The 16,804-nt window shown below is 32.7% G+C and overlaps 1 protein-coding gene and 1 long non-coding RNA gene across 9 annotated transcripts in view; one reads left to right on the top strand and one right to left on the bottom strand.

The window, feature by feature from the left end:
* The window catches only part of LOC121386250 (hemicentin-2-like), an 89,251-nt gene that overhangs the window by 7,868 nt on the left and 64,579 nt on the right, over positions 1 to 16,804 (bottom strand). For 6 of the 8 annotated variants that reach the window (XM_041517086.1, XM_041517093.1, XM_041517091.1 and 3 more), the window contains 3 exons: positions 10,922 to 11,179; positions 9,212 to 9,469; positions 7,768 to 8,127 (listed from right to left, as the gene is read on the bottom strand). In XM_041517086.1, the coding sequence (XP_041373020.1) occupies positions 7,768 to 8,127; positions 9,212 to 9,469; positions 10,922 to 11,179 (876 nt within the window). The remainder of the gene's footprint in view (positions 1 to 7,767; positions 8,128 to 9,211; positions 9,470 to 10,921; positions 11,180 to 16,804) is intronic. The other 2 variants (XM_041517092.1, XM_041517094.1) reach the window with 2 other exon arrangements.
* LOC121386251 lies at positions 13,223 to 15,578 on the top strand. Its single transcript, XR_005959617.1, has 3 exons — positions 13,223 to 13,375; positions 13,668 to 13,706; positions 14,112 to 15,578. It is a non-coding gene; the product is annotated as an uncharacterized LOC121386251 (long non-coding RNA).

Below are 16,804 nucleotides of genomic sequence, written 5' to 3'. Positions count from 1 at the left end.
CCGATTTTTCTCTCTATTAAACCCTTTTATTTTGGTGCTGATTGGTCGAATACCCCTGGGGTCGAACAGAAGCTTTCTCCCGAACCAGTTTATTGGTCCGAACTGTAAAATTGAACATATTTAGCTCGAACGGCAATGTCTATCCGAAGAAATATAAAAAATAATTTACGTATAATGTTTTCGTCGACCCTTTCACGCTTATCGTGTTGTTTAATTAGCAACTGTCGGTAATTATCTTTCAGGTACAGGTAATCGTTAGATGAATGAACCTTGCAAGTAAAATCCAATCAACTCATGAGTCAATCAGACCATCTCGTCCAGCCGGTTTTAGGGAAACATGCGAGGTTGTCCGAATGATTTTTGTGTTACAGAAGCACCCGACAACAGCCGGATGCATGGTTCGAACTACCCAATGGGTCGAACAGACTTTGATGCACCGACAGTGTTTGAGCCAATGAGATTCTACTGTATTTACACAGAGAAATCTGTCTAAACTGGATCATGTCGTGTGAAATCTGTCTAAACCGGGTCATGTCGTGGACCTAATATTTATCCGATTTAAACAGGATCCGATGTTTAGAAGGTAGCGTTTTAGAATTTAGAGCGTTTGGGATTATGTAACATGGTCAGATTTGACAGTTTGTTCAGGGTCCAGGTTAGACAGGTTTCACTATATATATATATATATATATATATATATATATATATATATATATATATACAGTAGAATCTCATTGGCTCGAACACTGTCGGTGCATCAAAGTCTGTTCGACGCATCGGGTAGTTCGAACCATGCATTCGGCCGTTGTCGGGTGCTTCTGTAACACAAAAACCAATCGGAACACCTCGCATATTTCCGTAAAAATGGCTTGAGCGAGATTGTCCGATTAACTCATGAGTAAAGAAGTCGCCGTCAAATGTCGGATGAGATACATATTTGTAACTATTATTTATCACTGTTAAATAAACAAACACACTGCTAGTCTGTATTTATAAATATTTATTAATTTTAAAAATCGTTCTTTATTATGATGTTGTAGAATCTTTTGCGACATATTGACAACGTTGAGAAAAAAATGAAAGTGCATGAAGCACAGGTGGAGGCCCTTTACCTGTTATTGTTGCAATCACTACATTGCATTGATCTCTCCTGTATTTCAAATTAAAAACAAAATATACCGACGCCCATGCGTAGAGTAGTGATTAAAATGATTAAAGTAAATCGGCGAGGCCTGCCTAGGCTCACCAACTGATTGGTGTTACATGCAAGGTTCATTCAGCTAACGATTATCGTAGTACAATTGTCTGTACTAGAAAGATAATTACTGATAGGTGCTAAATAAACAACATGATAAGCCGGCATATGATCTAGGATTAATTCGTTCCACTTCCGAAGTTATAATAACTTACTTTGTGACTGACGTGAAAGGGTTGATGAAAAATTCGTACATAAATAATTATTTGTATTTCTTCGGATAGACTTAGTCGTTCGAGCTAAATATATTTAATTTTACCGTTCGGACAAATAAACTGTTCGACCCCAGGGGTATTCGACCAATCAGCACCAAAATAAAAGGGTTTAATAGAGGAAAAATTCGGGACATTGTTCTTGGTTCGAGAATACCGGTAGGTTCGACCGTTGGGTGTTCGAGCCAATGAGATTCTACTGTATATATATATATATATATATATATATATATATATATATATATATATCCATCCCAGTAAGCCAGCAACAATTATATATTATTTTTCAATAAAAAATAAACCACCATTGTCAAAGTGTTGAAATAACTGTATTATGTTTTGTACATAAATTAATAATAATCGGAGTGTTTTCTTGGTTAATTGGTCTTTTCTTTCCGTGGCCTATACCTGTGGTTCCTGATTGGCAGGTGTATATTCAGACGGTCCCCAAATTCAAATTCTTTATTACTTTAAGTTTTTACAACTTATCAGCATTATACAAACATAAACATAAAATAAATATATAATGTACAAGATAATGGTGGAGAGTGATTTACCTTATTGAATACATAATATATACATACATACACACGCGCACACGCGCACACACACACACACACACACACACAAACACACACACACACACACACACACACACACACACACACACACACACACACACTCAACATATCAGTTTTACTAATTAATATATTAGTTGGCTATGTCATTATTGAGCATATGCCAGAGGTAAAGTATACATTTATGCTACCAGGTGCAGGTTCTGTATTGTACAGCATAAAACAATTTATTCCAATAATTTATTTCTTACATTATTTGCTCGTACTAAATATTTTCCGAGGTTATTAAGTTCTTTAATATTACCAGTACTTAGAAGTTGAACAAGTTTAAAAACGCTTGGATGTCTTTGGTAATAATGTTTTATAAATTTGGTTCTTACATTATTGAATCAAAGACATTGGAGAATAAAGTAATACTCGTCTTCTATTTCATTTCTATCACAAAGTGTGCATATTCTTTGAGATCTTTTAATATTTTTGTATCTACCCAATTCTATATTTAACTTATGGGCACACATTCTAATTTTAGCTATTTCTTTTAAATAACAAATGTCTGATGTTTTTTTTAAAGATAAGTCTGTAAACTAAATTCATTTACCAAATATTGATATAAATTTCCTTTTGACGTTGCCATTATTCTGCTATAACATTGCTGCTTAAACACATCACATAGCCTTTCTTTAAGTACATTATAAATACTGTCATCAACATGTGTTAAGTTCCATATATATGTTAGACAAAGTGCAATAAGTTCTTTTTTAACGTTCATTAACCAATTATCTCCATATTGCTCCATTTCCTCATATATAGCTTTTAATATAGAGTTATTAGTAGTATGTAGTTTTATCCAATATTTAAAGATTCTTAGTTTTCTTATAATACACAATGGAAATCGTCCTAATTCATTATAAACAAAATCGTTACATGTGCCTTTTCGTAAACCTAGTATTTTTTTTACAAAATTGTAAATGGATCTTTTCAATGTCTTGAGCAGGATGAAAACCCCACACTTCCGCTCGGTAACTAAGAACACTATTAACATTATTATGTGTCAAATACAGATAACATTGTTTCAATATCAAAATAATTCTTATTACACACACCAAGTATTGAGAATAATACTTTACGACCTTGCTCTGCGGCTCTTTTCTGAGTACGGTTAAATTTGCTGTTATAAAAAAAAAAAAAACAATATACCAAGATAATTAAATTCATTTACAATCTCTAACTGGTAACCATTATAAAACCATTTTTCATTATATCGAACTTTGCCACCATTTCTAAAAATAACAACCGTAGTCTTATTTGTATTTACTGTTAAATCCCATTTATAGGTATACTTTGATAGTGAATCTAGCATTAATTGCAGTCCTTCTGATGTTTCAGATAACAGCACCATATCATCAGCATACATTATTAAAAATATATTTAACATTTGTATTTCAACAGACGGACAATTATCTGATAGTAATTGCATCTCACAGTCATTGACATACATAGAAAATAATATGGGTGACAACACTTCTCCTTGAAATAAACCGCTATTATATTTGACACAATATTTGACATCGTTGTATAAAGACCGTATAATAGAAATCATTTTCCCCTCGACACCCTGTTGGATTAACTTAAACCATAAGTTTTGCCTGTTAACAAAATCAAAAGCTTTTTTATAATCCACAAAACAACAATAAAAACGTTTTCTATTCTTGAGTGTTCTATCTATTAAGTAATGAAAATAGCATCAATAGTGGACATCTGTTTTCTGAACCCATACTGTGCATCAGTAATCACGTTATGTCTTTGGTCAAAATCTATCAACCTGTTATTTAAGATAGACGTGAACAGTTTTCCAAAACATCTAACTAGAGTAATACCTCTGTAATTATCTGTATCGTTTGTATTTCCCTTTTTAAAGACAGGAACTATATAACCAACTGACCAAGCGTACGGGAAATGACCAGATTAAAAAACGTTATTAAACAACAAGAGTAGACATGGCATTAGAACATCCTTATAATTGATAAAATAGTCATTTAACCCGTATATAGCCTCAGAAATGTCTTTTTCAGTAATGTCTTAGTCTAATGCGTTAAATGATGAGTCACTAGTATGTACATTATACTTCGATAAAAAATCATCTACTTCATGGTTGATATTAGGTTTATTACTAACAAGATTACAAAAATGGTTAAAAAAGTCTTCATTATTTAACTCCGATCGGTGATTTTGTTTTCGTTTCTTAAAATGTTTGTAGAATTGCTTTAGGTTATATTTACGTAAATAATTTAACATGTTACCCTGTTGTCTTTTCAATTTAAATTCTAATTTTTTATATAATTTTTTCACTCGAATAAGTTCACTTGTTTTATTAGCGTTGAAAATTCGAATAGCTTCTCTGTATTCGTGGTACCTTTGTTTCAACATATCATTAAACCAAGGTTTATCTTTACCTTTAATTTTAGATGATACTTTACCTTTTGCACTAGTTTTGTGTTTTAACAGAGCAAAAAGGTAAAATAATGTTATTAATTAATTCATTTGTAAATCTGTCAACACATATATTTATGTTTTCCTGACTGGTTTCTTTTAGCGTACATATATTTATCAAGTTGTCCATCTGTTCAGCAATTTCAACGATTATATCCTGATTGTTTTCTTCATTCCATTTTACATTAATATTATGTGTCTGTTCATCAAATATATAATTATTGTCTTCTTTAACAGGGCAGCATATTGTAAAGCAAATAGGTGAATGGTCCGAAAAACAGTTAATTTACCCGACTCAAACTCTTGAATTAAGTCAAAACATGAATTGTTTACAAGTACATAATATATAAGGTTGGTGCCATTTGCATTATAAAACGTGATATTTACATTTCTATCTCCAGGATGTCTACCATTTAAAATTCGTAGCCCACATGTTTTACAGAGAGATAGAGTTTTCTACCAAACTGATTTATAGTTTTGTCTTCATTGTTGCATTGTATGATATCAGTATCAGGTAAATATTCTACAACATTTGATAAAACATGGGCAGATATTTCCAGTACGACTATTAAAATCACCAACAGCAATGTTACCTAACTGAGCGTATCTGGCTATACTGTCTTTGTTACAAACGTAGTCCCCAGACACTGTGGATAGACACACTAAAAAGACGTGCCTCTTTTATTAAGATCACAGGGTATTGTGTGGTAACTGCATGGATACCCCTCAAATCGTAATGGGCATTATCAGCCGTCCTGCTTTATTACTGTAAGTAATTCTGCAAAAACATCTTGGTTAAGAAGACTTTCCCATCTAAAATCACAAAACTGACCAATTACGTCGTCCCAAAGAAAAGTATCGCTTTGGTATCGTGAGTGGTCGTTTTTGCTCGAACGTACCCTACCAATAGGCCTAATAATATGCATTTTTTCTTTGGATTTTTAAAAAAATAAAAATACTATAGCTCCATTTGGTTCTATTGATGCAAACTGAAATATATTTAGTTAAATAGTTTATTATACTATCAAGTCATTTATGTTGTTTTAGAAGTCAGGTTGATGAAAGCGAAGCGCCTTGTCGTAAATTAGAGCATTTGTTTACACTGTGCATAGAAGAGATGGACGGAGCTGACGTCACTTCGCCCCAAGCTATACCACCGGTAGTCACAAAAACGAAACAAAATGGCTGCCCACAGTTAGCAGGTATAATCATGTTTTTTTATTAACTCTAAAATTACGCGTTTTTCATTTGTTAAAGTGTCAGTATGTGTTGGTGGTCCGGGTATGCATCTTTCCAACATATAAGGCTCTTGTTTGAGTTGACTCTACCTTTAAAATTCGCATCCTTCTTATTTGTCCAGGCTTCTGGACTGTGACCCCAGAAAAGCATGTTTGAATGATGGAAAAAAAGTAAATATATATATATTTCAAAATGCATTTAATAAAAGTTGTTGCGAACCACGTCATATTACCAAAAGATACAAAACAACGGAATAACCTACGAGTCTCCATATAGTAAATGTTCTGCGTGTCAAGATCATAATGACAACAAAATAAAAAAATATATTATGGTAGACCATTAAGGTTGTTGGTAAAGTATGCTTACTTACATGTAGGTATAAATATTCCACATAGTTCAATTATCTCAAGATACCACAAGTGTGACATAACACGTTATTCCCGTAACTGGACCCTTCATATATAAAAAAAAGTAGGGAAACCTGAAATATTAATGTTAATATCAACTATTAGACCGAACATACGTTTTTGACCACAGACATCCTAGTAAGGAACGTTCAGGTCTGTTTATCAACACACCGAAACACATTCCATAGTTTGCACGTGCATCACGCAGTTGCCTCGTACACGTGCATGGAATGTCATTATCGATTTTGACAATTTCTAGGAAAGTCGATTAATCACTGTGGAACATTATTTCTGTTAATTTTTTTCATTCTGTTGATCATACAATTGTTATTGTTTTGTTTTTGGTCATTTTTATTATTTGAATTTGCGATGCGGCATATGCAACGCGATGAGCGTCTACGGACTGTTGACATGCTCGTGCGTCAGCGTGAAGTGGCCAACACCTTCAATGTTTTAAAGTAAGTGATTAGCAGACTATGGAACAGGTACCAACAAACCCAAAATGTTGACGATCGTCCCCGTCCAGGTCATCCCAGGGCAACGACAGGAGTACAGGATCGATTCATCCGTAACCAGGCTCTAACAAATCAAGCTCAAACGGCAAATAAATTGTTGCAAACCTTCATCAGGCTACTGGTGTCCGAGTTATGTGTCAGACGATTAGAAATCATCTTCATGCAGCCCATCTTCATGCTCGACGGCCCCGGGTTGTGCCTACCTTGACATTGCCCACAGACGTGAATGGTGTAGGGAGCGTCAGAACTGGGGTATTCGTCGGTGGTCACGTGTCATGTTTTCAGATGAGTCCCTATTCACTTTGGACGTCCTTGACAGTCATGGTCGGTTCTGTCGATAAGGAAATGATCGGCACGCAATGCCACAATGCGATTTCATGACAGATTTGGCGGTGGATCGGTTATGGTGTGTGTTGGTATCACTATGACTGACAGAACCCCCCTCCATATTGTGCAAGGAAGGGTAATTGGATAATACTACCAAGACAACATACCGACAGCCTTGTCGTCTCGTTTGCTAGGCGTATGGCTCACTGTGCACGAATCGTCAGTGCTCTCCACCAGCAGCACAACATCTATCGAATGCCATTGCCAGAAATGAACCCAGACCTTCCCCCACTGAACACGTCTGGGACATGATAGGGTGCGTCAACGTCAAAGACCGCCGACCACGTTAGCGGATCTTGGTCAGGCGCTGCAAGAGGAGTGGAACAACTCCCTCAAATGGCCATTGGGAGACTCATACGCAGTTTGCCTCATCGAATCAATGAATGTCTGACACATTGTGGCGATATCACCCACTACTGATAAAAAAACGTCAACTTTCAAATTTCACTTCTGACCCCAATCGTCCTTTAAGATCTTTGGTGGTCATAAAACCTACTGTTATACTGAACTACCGGTTGTAATGTTTGCCCAATTAATTCACTATTATCATATAACCATTCTCCACAGCTACTATACTTTACAATATTGGCAATTTTAAATTCTCACTAGAGTTCCAGTACTTTCTTTGAAGAATATATACGTGTGCGTGCGTGCGTCTGTGTAGATATATACATCATAACTCACTGTAAACTGGCAGACTAAAATGATGGCTGCGTATTCCAGCTTTAGACAGTTTACACGACCAGATCACGTCATCACTGACTGCAACTCTGTTAATCCTCAGTGTATAGTTCTTAGTGGTGGACGAGCTTCTGTCTGTTCCACTACCACAGGATGCAGTGTAACCTGGTGGTGCGGATTTCCTTATATCACATGAAGATATTTTCTGTTCCAAAGAGGCCCACGTAGACTCTAATGCATCATTAATATAAAAATCTACTAAATAATAAAGACCAGCCGCCTGTGTGACTGTGCAGGTGAACGTAAATGACTCGTTGAACACTGCATAAGATGAAGACCCAGACAAAAAAAACAGTGGTTCCTCTGAAAACAGAATAATACATGCATCTCAAATACTAAATCTGGCATTTGGAGTGGGGTGCATAATGAGTTGAATATTCAGCTTATAACTTATATGTTACATTTATGTTTCTTATACTCCACTTCCGGTCTCGTCATGGTTTCTTTTGTTAAAAATGTAGGTGTACCATACATCATGTTCCATTTAACTGTACATCTAAAAAAAACACCAAAACAAACTCACAGAAGAAATTAATCATGAATAATGCACTGAACTTTTATTATCATAATTTATACCGAAATCCGGAAAGTGAATCAGTTGTTCTTCTTATAATCCCTAAATGTTTCCAGTTAGTAGTAGTATCTCTTCTTTACTCTCTATGATCACCATTCACACCACCGCCATCAGTCTGCAGTGGGGCCAAGCAATTGCGCATTCCAGATATTTTGTTTTACTTGTATTTGTCAGTTAAGTATAAGTTTGCGTTACATATTTAAAATATTGATGTTTGCCATGATGCATTTTACTAGCAGAAAGTAGGAAATTGTATTGTAGAACTTAAAGTTTTCAACATTTTCAGCGAATGGATCAACCCGATCTCAAGTCACTCTAGAAATGACGAAAATACGCCACCAAAGGAGTCAAACCAGAGTCCAGTTACGTTTTACTACAAAGCCCTTCATACTAAATTAGTAATTTCATCCTTTGTTACTGGGTACTCAGTAATAATCCAACTGGAATTTGCAGTTGTATTTATATATTCAAAGTATGATTTCATATAAATATTATACATTGTGAAAAAAAGCATTTTAAAAATGTATTTGTCAGTATATGTAATGATTAACTTTACTTGAAGAATGCAAGAACATGCATTTCAGACCATCTAGCTTTATGTTATACCGTAAAGAAAAGTGTTGTTTGTTATTTATAAAGCACATGCGTACTAGCTAGCTGAATACAGGCCAATTATTTTACAAAAAAGAGTAAAATCACGTCTAGCTTGTGACAAGTGAAACATAATACTTACCGACAACAGCCAGTTTGAATGTTTTAATTACAATAACTAAAATCACATCTAACTTGTGACAAGTGAAACATAATACTTACCGACAACGGTCAGTTTGAATGTTTTAATTACAGATTTTAATGTAAATGTGTTGTTTGCTGTACACATGTACACGCCTGCTTCTTTCTTTCTGATGTTCTTCAGTGCTAATAACGAGGCTGAACCGACCGGTTTATTTTCCAGTGTCCAAGAGTATGAACATGGTGGGACACAGTCAGCAGTACAGTTTACTGTCACGTTGGCTCCTTCTATGACTTTAGCTGGTGGTGATGGATTGAATGTAATATTGCCTGGACCATCTGAAAATACACTGGAGTTTGTACTTGTACACAGCAACAATTACTAAGTAAATGTGCAGACTATTTTTTTATATATATTCCTAACATACATTCCATACAAGCTGTTTACACATAGTGAAATTTGCAGAGGTGGTCAGTGAACTCATATCAGGTGGAGTGTTATTCTGTGTTGTCATATGGATGGATAATGTGGCTTATTATTTCTTCCTGTAGTGCTGTTTAAATATGAAATAATCCCCTAGATCAGGCATTTTAATTATTTATTATTTATTATTATTATTATTATTTATTTTGTTTTGAGTGTAAAAAAGCCATGGTTATATTTTTTCAGTCCAGAGATTTCGGGGTAGGCATTGGGACAGAGAGTTGCACATGTCGGGCTTATTGTTGGATACTGTTCAAATGGCAACAAACGAAATCAATTTATTAAAAGTGAACACCGGCATTGAAGTGAGAACGTTCTCTTACTTAATCCCTTAACTGACATCACTCAACTAAGTAAACACAAACATTCTTTGATTCGTTCGGTGTGGCGGTGATTGCTGCATTGCAGTAAAATTTAAATTATGCTCGGTTTGTTGTATACACAGTAATTTACAATGGAATCCACAATTTTTGACAAAATATTTGGTTAATTTTAAGAGTTAATTGGTTATGCACAGTTCATTTTATACATAAAAAGTTATTGATAATATATGACGAAAAAACCCAGAACTTTATGACCAGTTCGTTTTATGCAGTAATTTGTTTTGTGTTTGTCTTAAATGTACTTTTCTGTAACTAAACATTTATCCACATTAGAACAGTCAGGGTTTTTTTAAAAACTGTAACTGACCTTTTTCTCACCGAAAAACACGTTATGTTAATATTTTAGCGGGAAGCACAACATAAAACACGTAACAAAATTAACCATGAGATAATGATTTCTTTCTTAAACACAAAAATGTGAGATTAATTTACTAATATAATTCAGAGTTAATATGAAGATGATGTCGCGGGGATGAATTATGCTCGCATGAAATCTCTTGTTTGTCTATACAACAAGGATTTATCCAGTATGGTTCCCCTGGGTCTGATGAGATGAGCAATTTAGTCATAATATATATATTTTTCCAAGGTACTGAATGATGCAGTACACCAATGTTAAATTAATTTATTAGAACAGACATATATCGGGAATTCTTAATTAACAAATTGGAAATTTTCAGTGCCACTTCCTTTTAGAACAGGCCTGTTTTCTGATCCACAGAATGCCTAAAAAAAACCCTGTACATAATGTATCAAATCCAGGCATTAGACTGTTAACAATGTTATACCCTGTATGTGTCAAGCAGTAAAGTTCTGTTTGTTATGTATAAGGCACAGGTGTACTAGCTAGGTCAATACAGGCACATTATTTCACAAAAAAGTAAAATCACATCTAACTTGTGACAAGTGAAACATAATACTTACCGACAACGGTCAGTTTGAATGTTTTAATTACAGATTTTAAAGTAAATGTATTGGTTGCTGTACACATGTACACGCCTGCTTCTTTCTTTCCGATGTTCTTCAATGCTAATAACGAGGTTGAACCGACCGGTTTATTTTCCAGTGTCCAAGAGTATGAACATGGTGGGACACAGTCAGCAGTACAGTTTACTGTCACGTTGGCTCCTTCTATGACTTTAGCTGGTGGTGATGGATTGAATGTAATATTGCCTGGACCATCTGAAAATACATTGGAGTTTGTACTTGTACACAGCAACAATTACAAAGTAAATGTGCAGACTATTTTTTTTATATACTCCTAACATACATTCCATACAAGCTGTTTACACATAGTGAAATTTGCACAGGTGGTCAGTGAACTCATATCAGGTGGAGTTTTATTCTGTGTTGTCATATGGATGGATAATGTCGCTTATCATTTCTTCCTGTAGTGCTGTTTAAATATGAAATAATCCGCTAGATCAGGGGCCCGTTTCACAAAACTTCGTAAGTTAAGGTAAGAAAAAAATTTAAGAAAAAAAGATAATAAAAAACTTAAGAATAAAAACGGTGCGTTTCACGAAAGTGTTCGTAAGAAAGTTGTTATCTTAAGAACTTGTTAATTTACGAATTTTTTATTTTTATCACTCTTATATAGATGAGATAAAATAATTCATGACAACGTAAACTTTCGGTAGTAGTGTTTTGTCAGTAACTTTTTGTTAACACTTTGTAGCATACTCATATCTACAGAATAAAGCGTGTAAGAACTATTCAAAAACGTTAGTATCGATCGTTAATGTTGAACGCATATTTTTTGCACGTTCTACTTGTCGTCTGCAATTATGCCGCTGCGTTACGTCAGTAAAGCTAAATGACAGCAGACATGGCAATGGAAACGAAAAAGAGGAAGGCCAACTGGAATGAAAATGAATTGGAAGTGTTAGCAGACGCTGTGGTGTGCGACATTAACATTATCAGAGGGAAATTTTCTTCCTCATTAACCCATGAAAAGAAACCAGAGTGTATGGATGAAAATAAGAGAAAAGTAAGTAAATGCAGTCATATGCAGGGCCATGGGTGGGTGCAGGATTTTTGTAAGGAGGGAGTGTTGGACAAAAAGGGCAGTAGGAGTAGCTTATATGTCTGCTTGACAAAATGTGAGCACCAAAAAAAAAAAAAAAAAAAAAAAAAAAAAAAAAAAAAAAAAAAAAAAATTATAAATTAATTAGTTAAAAAATAATGATATTTTGTTTTTTTTAAATACTAAAATTTCTTTTTTTTTAAATGTTGCAGGTATATTTTTTAATATAAAATTAAGAAATAGAGGGGCACCTATTTCTGAAAAAACAAAACTGAAAAAAAAAGGGCACTTGACATCTTGATGGGGGAGGGTGTGCATTCCCAGCACCCCCCATGGTATCCGCGCCTAACTAGTAGAAGTGTCCGCATTTAAATATATATATATATATACATTTTTGTATATGTGTTGTTGTTTTTTTCTACTCCTAATTATTATTCTCGAGCAACTGATTACAAACTGATTACAAACATTTGTATTATAACTATATTTATAACTTAAAGTACATACAAGAGTGAATTAAACTCAATTTCTTTCTCTTTTTCTCTCTCACTCTCTGTATTTATACATACCCACTCTGTATCTCTCTTTCATACACACACGCATACAGACATAGACAGGCATGTATGCATATGCAATGAATGGATAAGGTGTGATATGGATTTCAGTGACAAATACACACAATTTAGATGTGTTATTCAGGTATACAGTGAAATACAATAAATCATATTGAAATATTTCATGTCTTACTTTTTTAATGTTCTTAAAATTTTGAAATTTTAATGAATTTTTCTTTCCTTAGGATCAACGCTGTCAGTACTGCAGGAAGGTCTGTAGAAGAAGTTAAAAAAAAATGGCACGACAGCTTAAGCATTGTTAAAAAGAAAGAGAGCAATCCATTGAAATCAATGAGAGAAACTGGTGGTGGTCCACCATTGGAAGTCATATTTAAGCAATGGGAGTTGTCAGTGAGTGTTATTACAAATAAATATGCAGATACATGTGCATACACAAACTCACATATACACACAGTATGAGACACATACATACACATACATATACACACACACATACAAACACATGTATATAAATATATACGTACCTATATATCAATGTTAGATATATAAAGATAAAGATAAGAAGACATAGAAAGAAAGAGAGAGATAGACAGAAAGACAGACAGACATATGGAGAAAGAAATGAAGACAGATATTTACACACTTGTGTACAAAATTAGTACTATTAGTGTCTTCAAAATGTCATTTTACAGATTTTACAGACACTTTCACCAACCGCAATATCAGGAATTCCTGGTGCTGTCGATACAAGTGAAGAAAGTGTTCCATCAGTGCAAGGTATCATTACTTGTCACAAATTTGTGTAATTGTTTGTTATACTTTACCTTCAGTCAATTTTCATGACAATTACAAAATAAAGATAATAATCTTTTACACCAATCTATTGCATAGCAGTCATTTTAGATTTTTGTATAACACTAGCTGCAAATGATGCATCATTGGTATTTTGAACACACAGTCATATTAATAGTAATAATAACAACAAAATCACTTAATTCATAGACTTTGACTAATGATATTAACACCAAAAAACATATTGTACTCATTTATTACATTAATTTCTTTGCAGCTGTTCCATCAGACATCAACAACAATGACAGTGTGGAAGGTAATTGATACCATGTTGTACAATGTTGTTGTTATTGCTTTTGTTATGTTTTTATATTACTAATACTGACTATTATTATTATTATTATTATGATTATTATTATTATTATTGATATAAATATTATTGATATATATATTGTTATTACTGTCATTATTGATATAAATATTGATATCATTTCTATTATTTTTATTATTATTGTTATTATTATCATCAATATCATTAGCATTATCATTGTCATCATCATTTTGTTTCAGTCATTAGTATTATTGTCAATTACTATTATTAATGACTATTATTAATTGCCATTACAGTAATATTTATCAGTGATAATATTGTCGTTTTGATTGATTTGTACACTGTTACATTTATTAACATTAATATTGTTATCATTACTTTTATATATAGAAACAACAGTGTACATTTGTGAATCCGGGCCCAGCTATGAAGATAATACATTAGGTAATTATTTGGTTTTCAAATATAATACATAGAATTTGTTGCATACTTTTAAGTGATATGTCATGTCAATTGACATTTTACTTTTTACAAATATATAGAAAAGTCACTTAATTTCTTATTTATGAATTGGTAATGATTATAATTATAATGTCCATTGCATACTTGTGTATTGCAATTGATGATATTGATTATTACAATATATAGATACAGGTTACATACAATTTTTCATATGACACATGTTATCAGTGTGTAATGTTCATATACATAATTATATGTATGCAACAAGTATATAATTCGTTATATTCAATATTAAATTACATACATTAAGAACTGATGGAAATTTTGATTTTCAGGAGACCCAACTACAGAATCAAATGTTCCACATATTTCAAGCGGAAAAAAGAATAAAAGGACAATGGGTATGTTATTAAACGTATAATTATGATAAAGGAATGACATCATGTTTATTATTATATTTTATATATCATTACATGCCTTCAGAAATTGTAATAGAGCTTGAATCAAGTAGTCCTTTCTATTGTTGCTTGAATTTCACAATTCTTCATTTACAAGTATATAGTGTATTAGAAGATGAAATCAATGGCTTACTTACCATTGCAACATTAACTGTATGTCATATATTAATATATTTCAATATTCAATATAAAATGTCAATTTTTGATGTTGCTTATTTTATGCTTATTCACTCTTTTGATAATTCATGCAGTCATAAAACACTTGTAATTCATACTGTATTAAGTACATTACAATGTTGCAAATTACTTTTTCAAATAATGAATTCTGTGAGGACATTTTGAAATTGAAGACAGAGAAATTGGAAAATGAGAAGTTGTATCATGAAAAAATCATACAATTAGAACAAACAAAAATTGAACTATTGTGTGAAATTTCGAACTCACTCAAATCAATTGAAAAACATTTAAGAAACGACTCGCCCATTTCTGTATCACCAATCATATCATTGGAACATTTTTAATACATATTCACATATAAATGATTGCATAGCATACAACAGTAAGTTATGTTATGTATAATCATAAAATGGCATTTATATACTTGTAGGAATGAGTGTAGGTTGTGAATTTAAAATTTAACAGAAACAAATTTGAAAATTTGAAATATGTACCATGAACAATGTCTTCAATTAAAGTTAATATATTTGAATTATTTTGTGATATATCAAATACACTGTAATAAATAAATCAACATGTAATAAACTGATCATCCCATTATTTATCACCATCTACATCATTAAAAATTTACTAACCGATGTAGATATAAATGATTGCATAATATTTAAAAGAAACATTTACATTTCCAGTTGAAAATATAGTTATAATCATTAACAAGCTGTAACATCAATGTTTACAATGTTAATGAAATATGTGTCGAGAGAAATATCACCCCCCCCCCCCCCCCCCCCCCCCCCCATTCTTCATTGCATATGTGAAGTGTAACCGTTTATTTCAGCTGAAAAAAAGTAACTATAAATGATAACCATTCATTTAGTTAATATTTTCCACTTTCAACAAATGAACTGGAAATATTATATTATCTGTATAATAGTTCCAGGTATATGCATAATCATGCAGGTTGAACAGTGTTGATATATGTTGTAATATTTGATACTCCATGGTAAAGCCCAACCATACAGTAGTGTATCCAATATTGTGACTAAACTCTATTAATAGTAGCTGAATTGTATTCATATGAAAAATATATGAAGTAATAAATTGTTCAAACTTTGCCTTTAAATGCATAATGCCACCTATTTACATGTCTTCATATCTCTCAATATTGATTGTGAAATGGAAAATATATTCATTTGAGATAAGAAATCATTATGTTATGGCTGAATAACTTTTCATACACCAAAGTAATGCAATACAATCAATTTATGATGTATCTTCATATTTGGCTTTATGCTTTTAAAATCTTGCAATTAGTTGCTGGCGAATTGTTTGTGCTTGTCTATCAGGAACATTTCTGCAAATGTGGTTGTTGTTTATTTGCAGTATATGTCCACCATGTAGCAGAGGAATGTTTTCATTTATTGCTTTATTATGCAGACGGAAGGTTGTTTCAATTATTCGTGAGCATTTTTTCGGCAAAAATGGTAATGCTCCACCACTTTTATGGATACATCTGAAAACAGACATTATTACATATGTTTAGTTACTTCAATTTCATTTTGGAGTTTCATGTTTATATGTGTTTCTGTATGTGAGTGCATGTTTACATGTGCATGTGTGCATTTATTTTTTTCACGTCTTTGTTATGTGTGTAATGACATTAATTGCAATGTTATATTATGTAATAATTCCAATAACACCATAATACTAAGTAAAAGTATTAAATATTTCATCAGCATAATCATAATATATATTTATTGACATGAATTTTATTTAAAGATGATCAAAATGCTACATTTTTTTTTTCTTTTCTTTTTAATTAATCATGATGTGGTTAAAATAATGTACTAATGTAATTTATTACTATTCAAATGAAGGTACTAATTCCTTAAAATTAATACACAATTACCAATGGACTTTCAAACATGGGGAAACTGTGTTTTCATTTTTACAATAATATTAAAAGTTAATGATTCAAATGATGAA

The sequence above is a fragment of the Gigantopelta aegis genome, chromosome 12 (genome assembly GCF_016097555.1).
Source record: "Gigantopelta aegis isolate Gae_Host chromosome 12, Gae_host_genome, whole genome shotgun sequence".
Classification (NCBI taxonomy): domain Eukaryota; kingdom Metazoa; phylum Mollusca; class Gastropoda; order Neomphalida; family Peltospiridae; genus Gigantopelta; species Gigantopelta aegis.
This window is presented reverse-complemented; position numbering and strand designations above follow the sequence as displayed.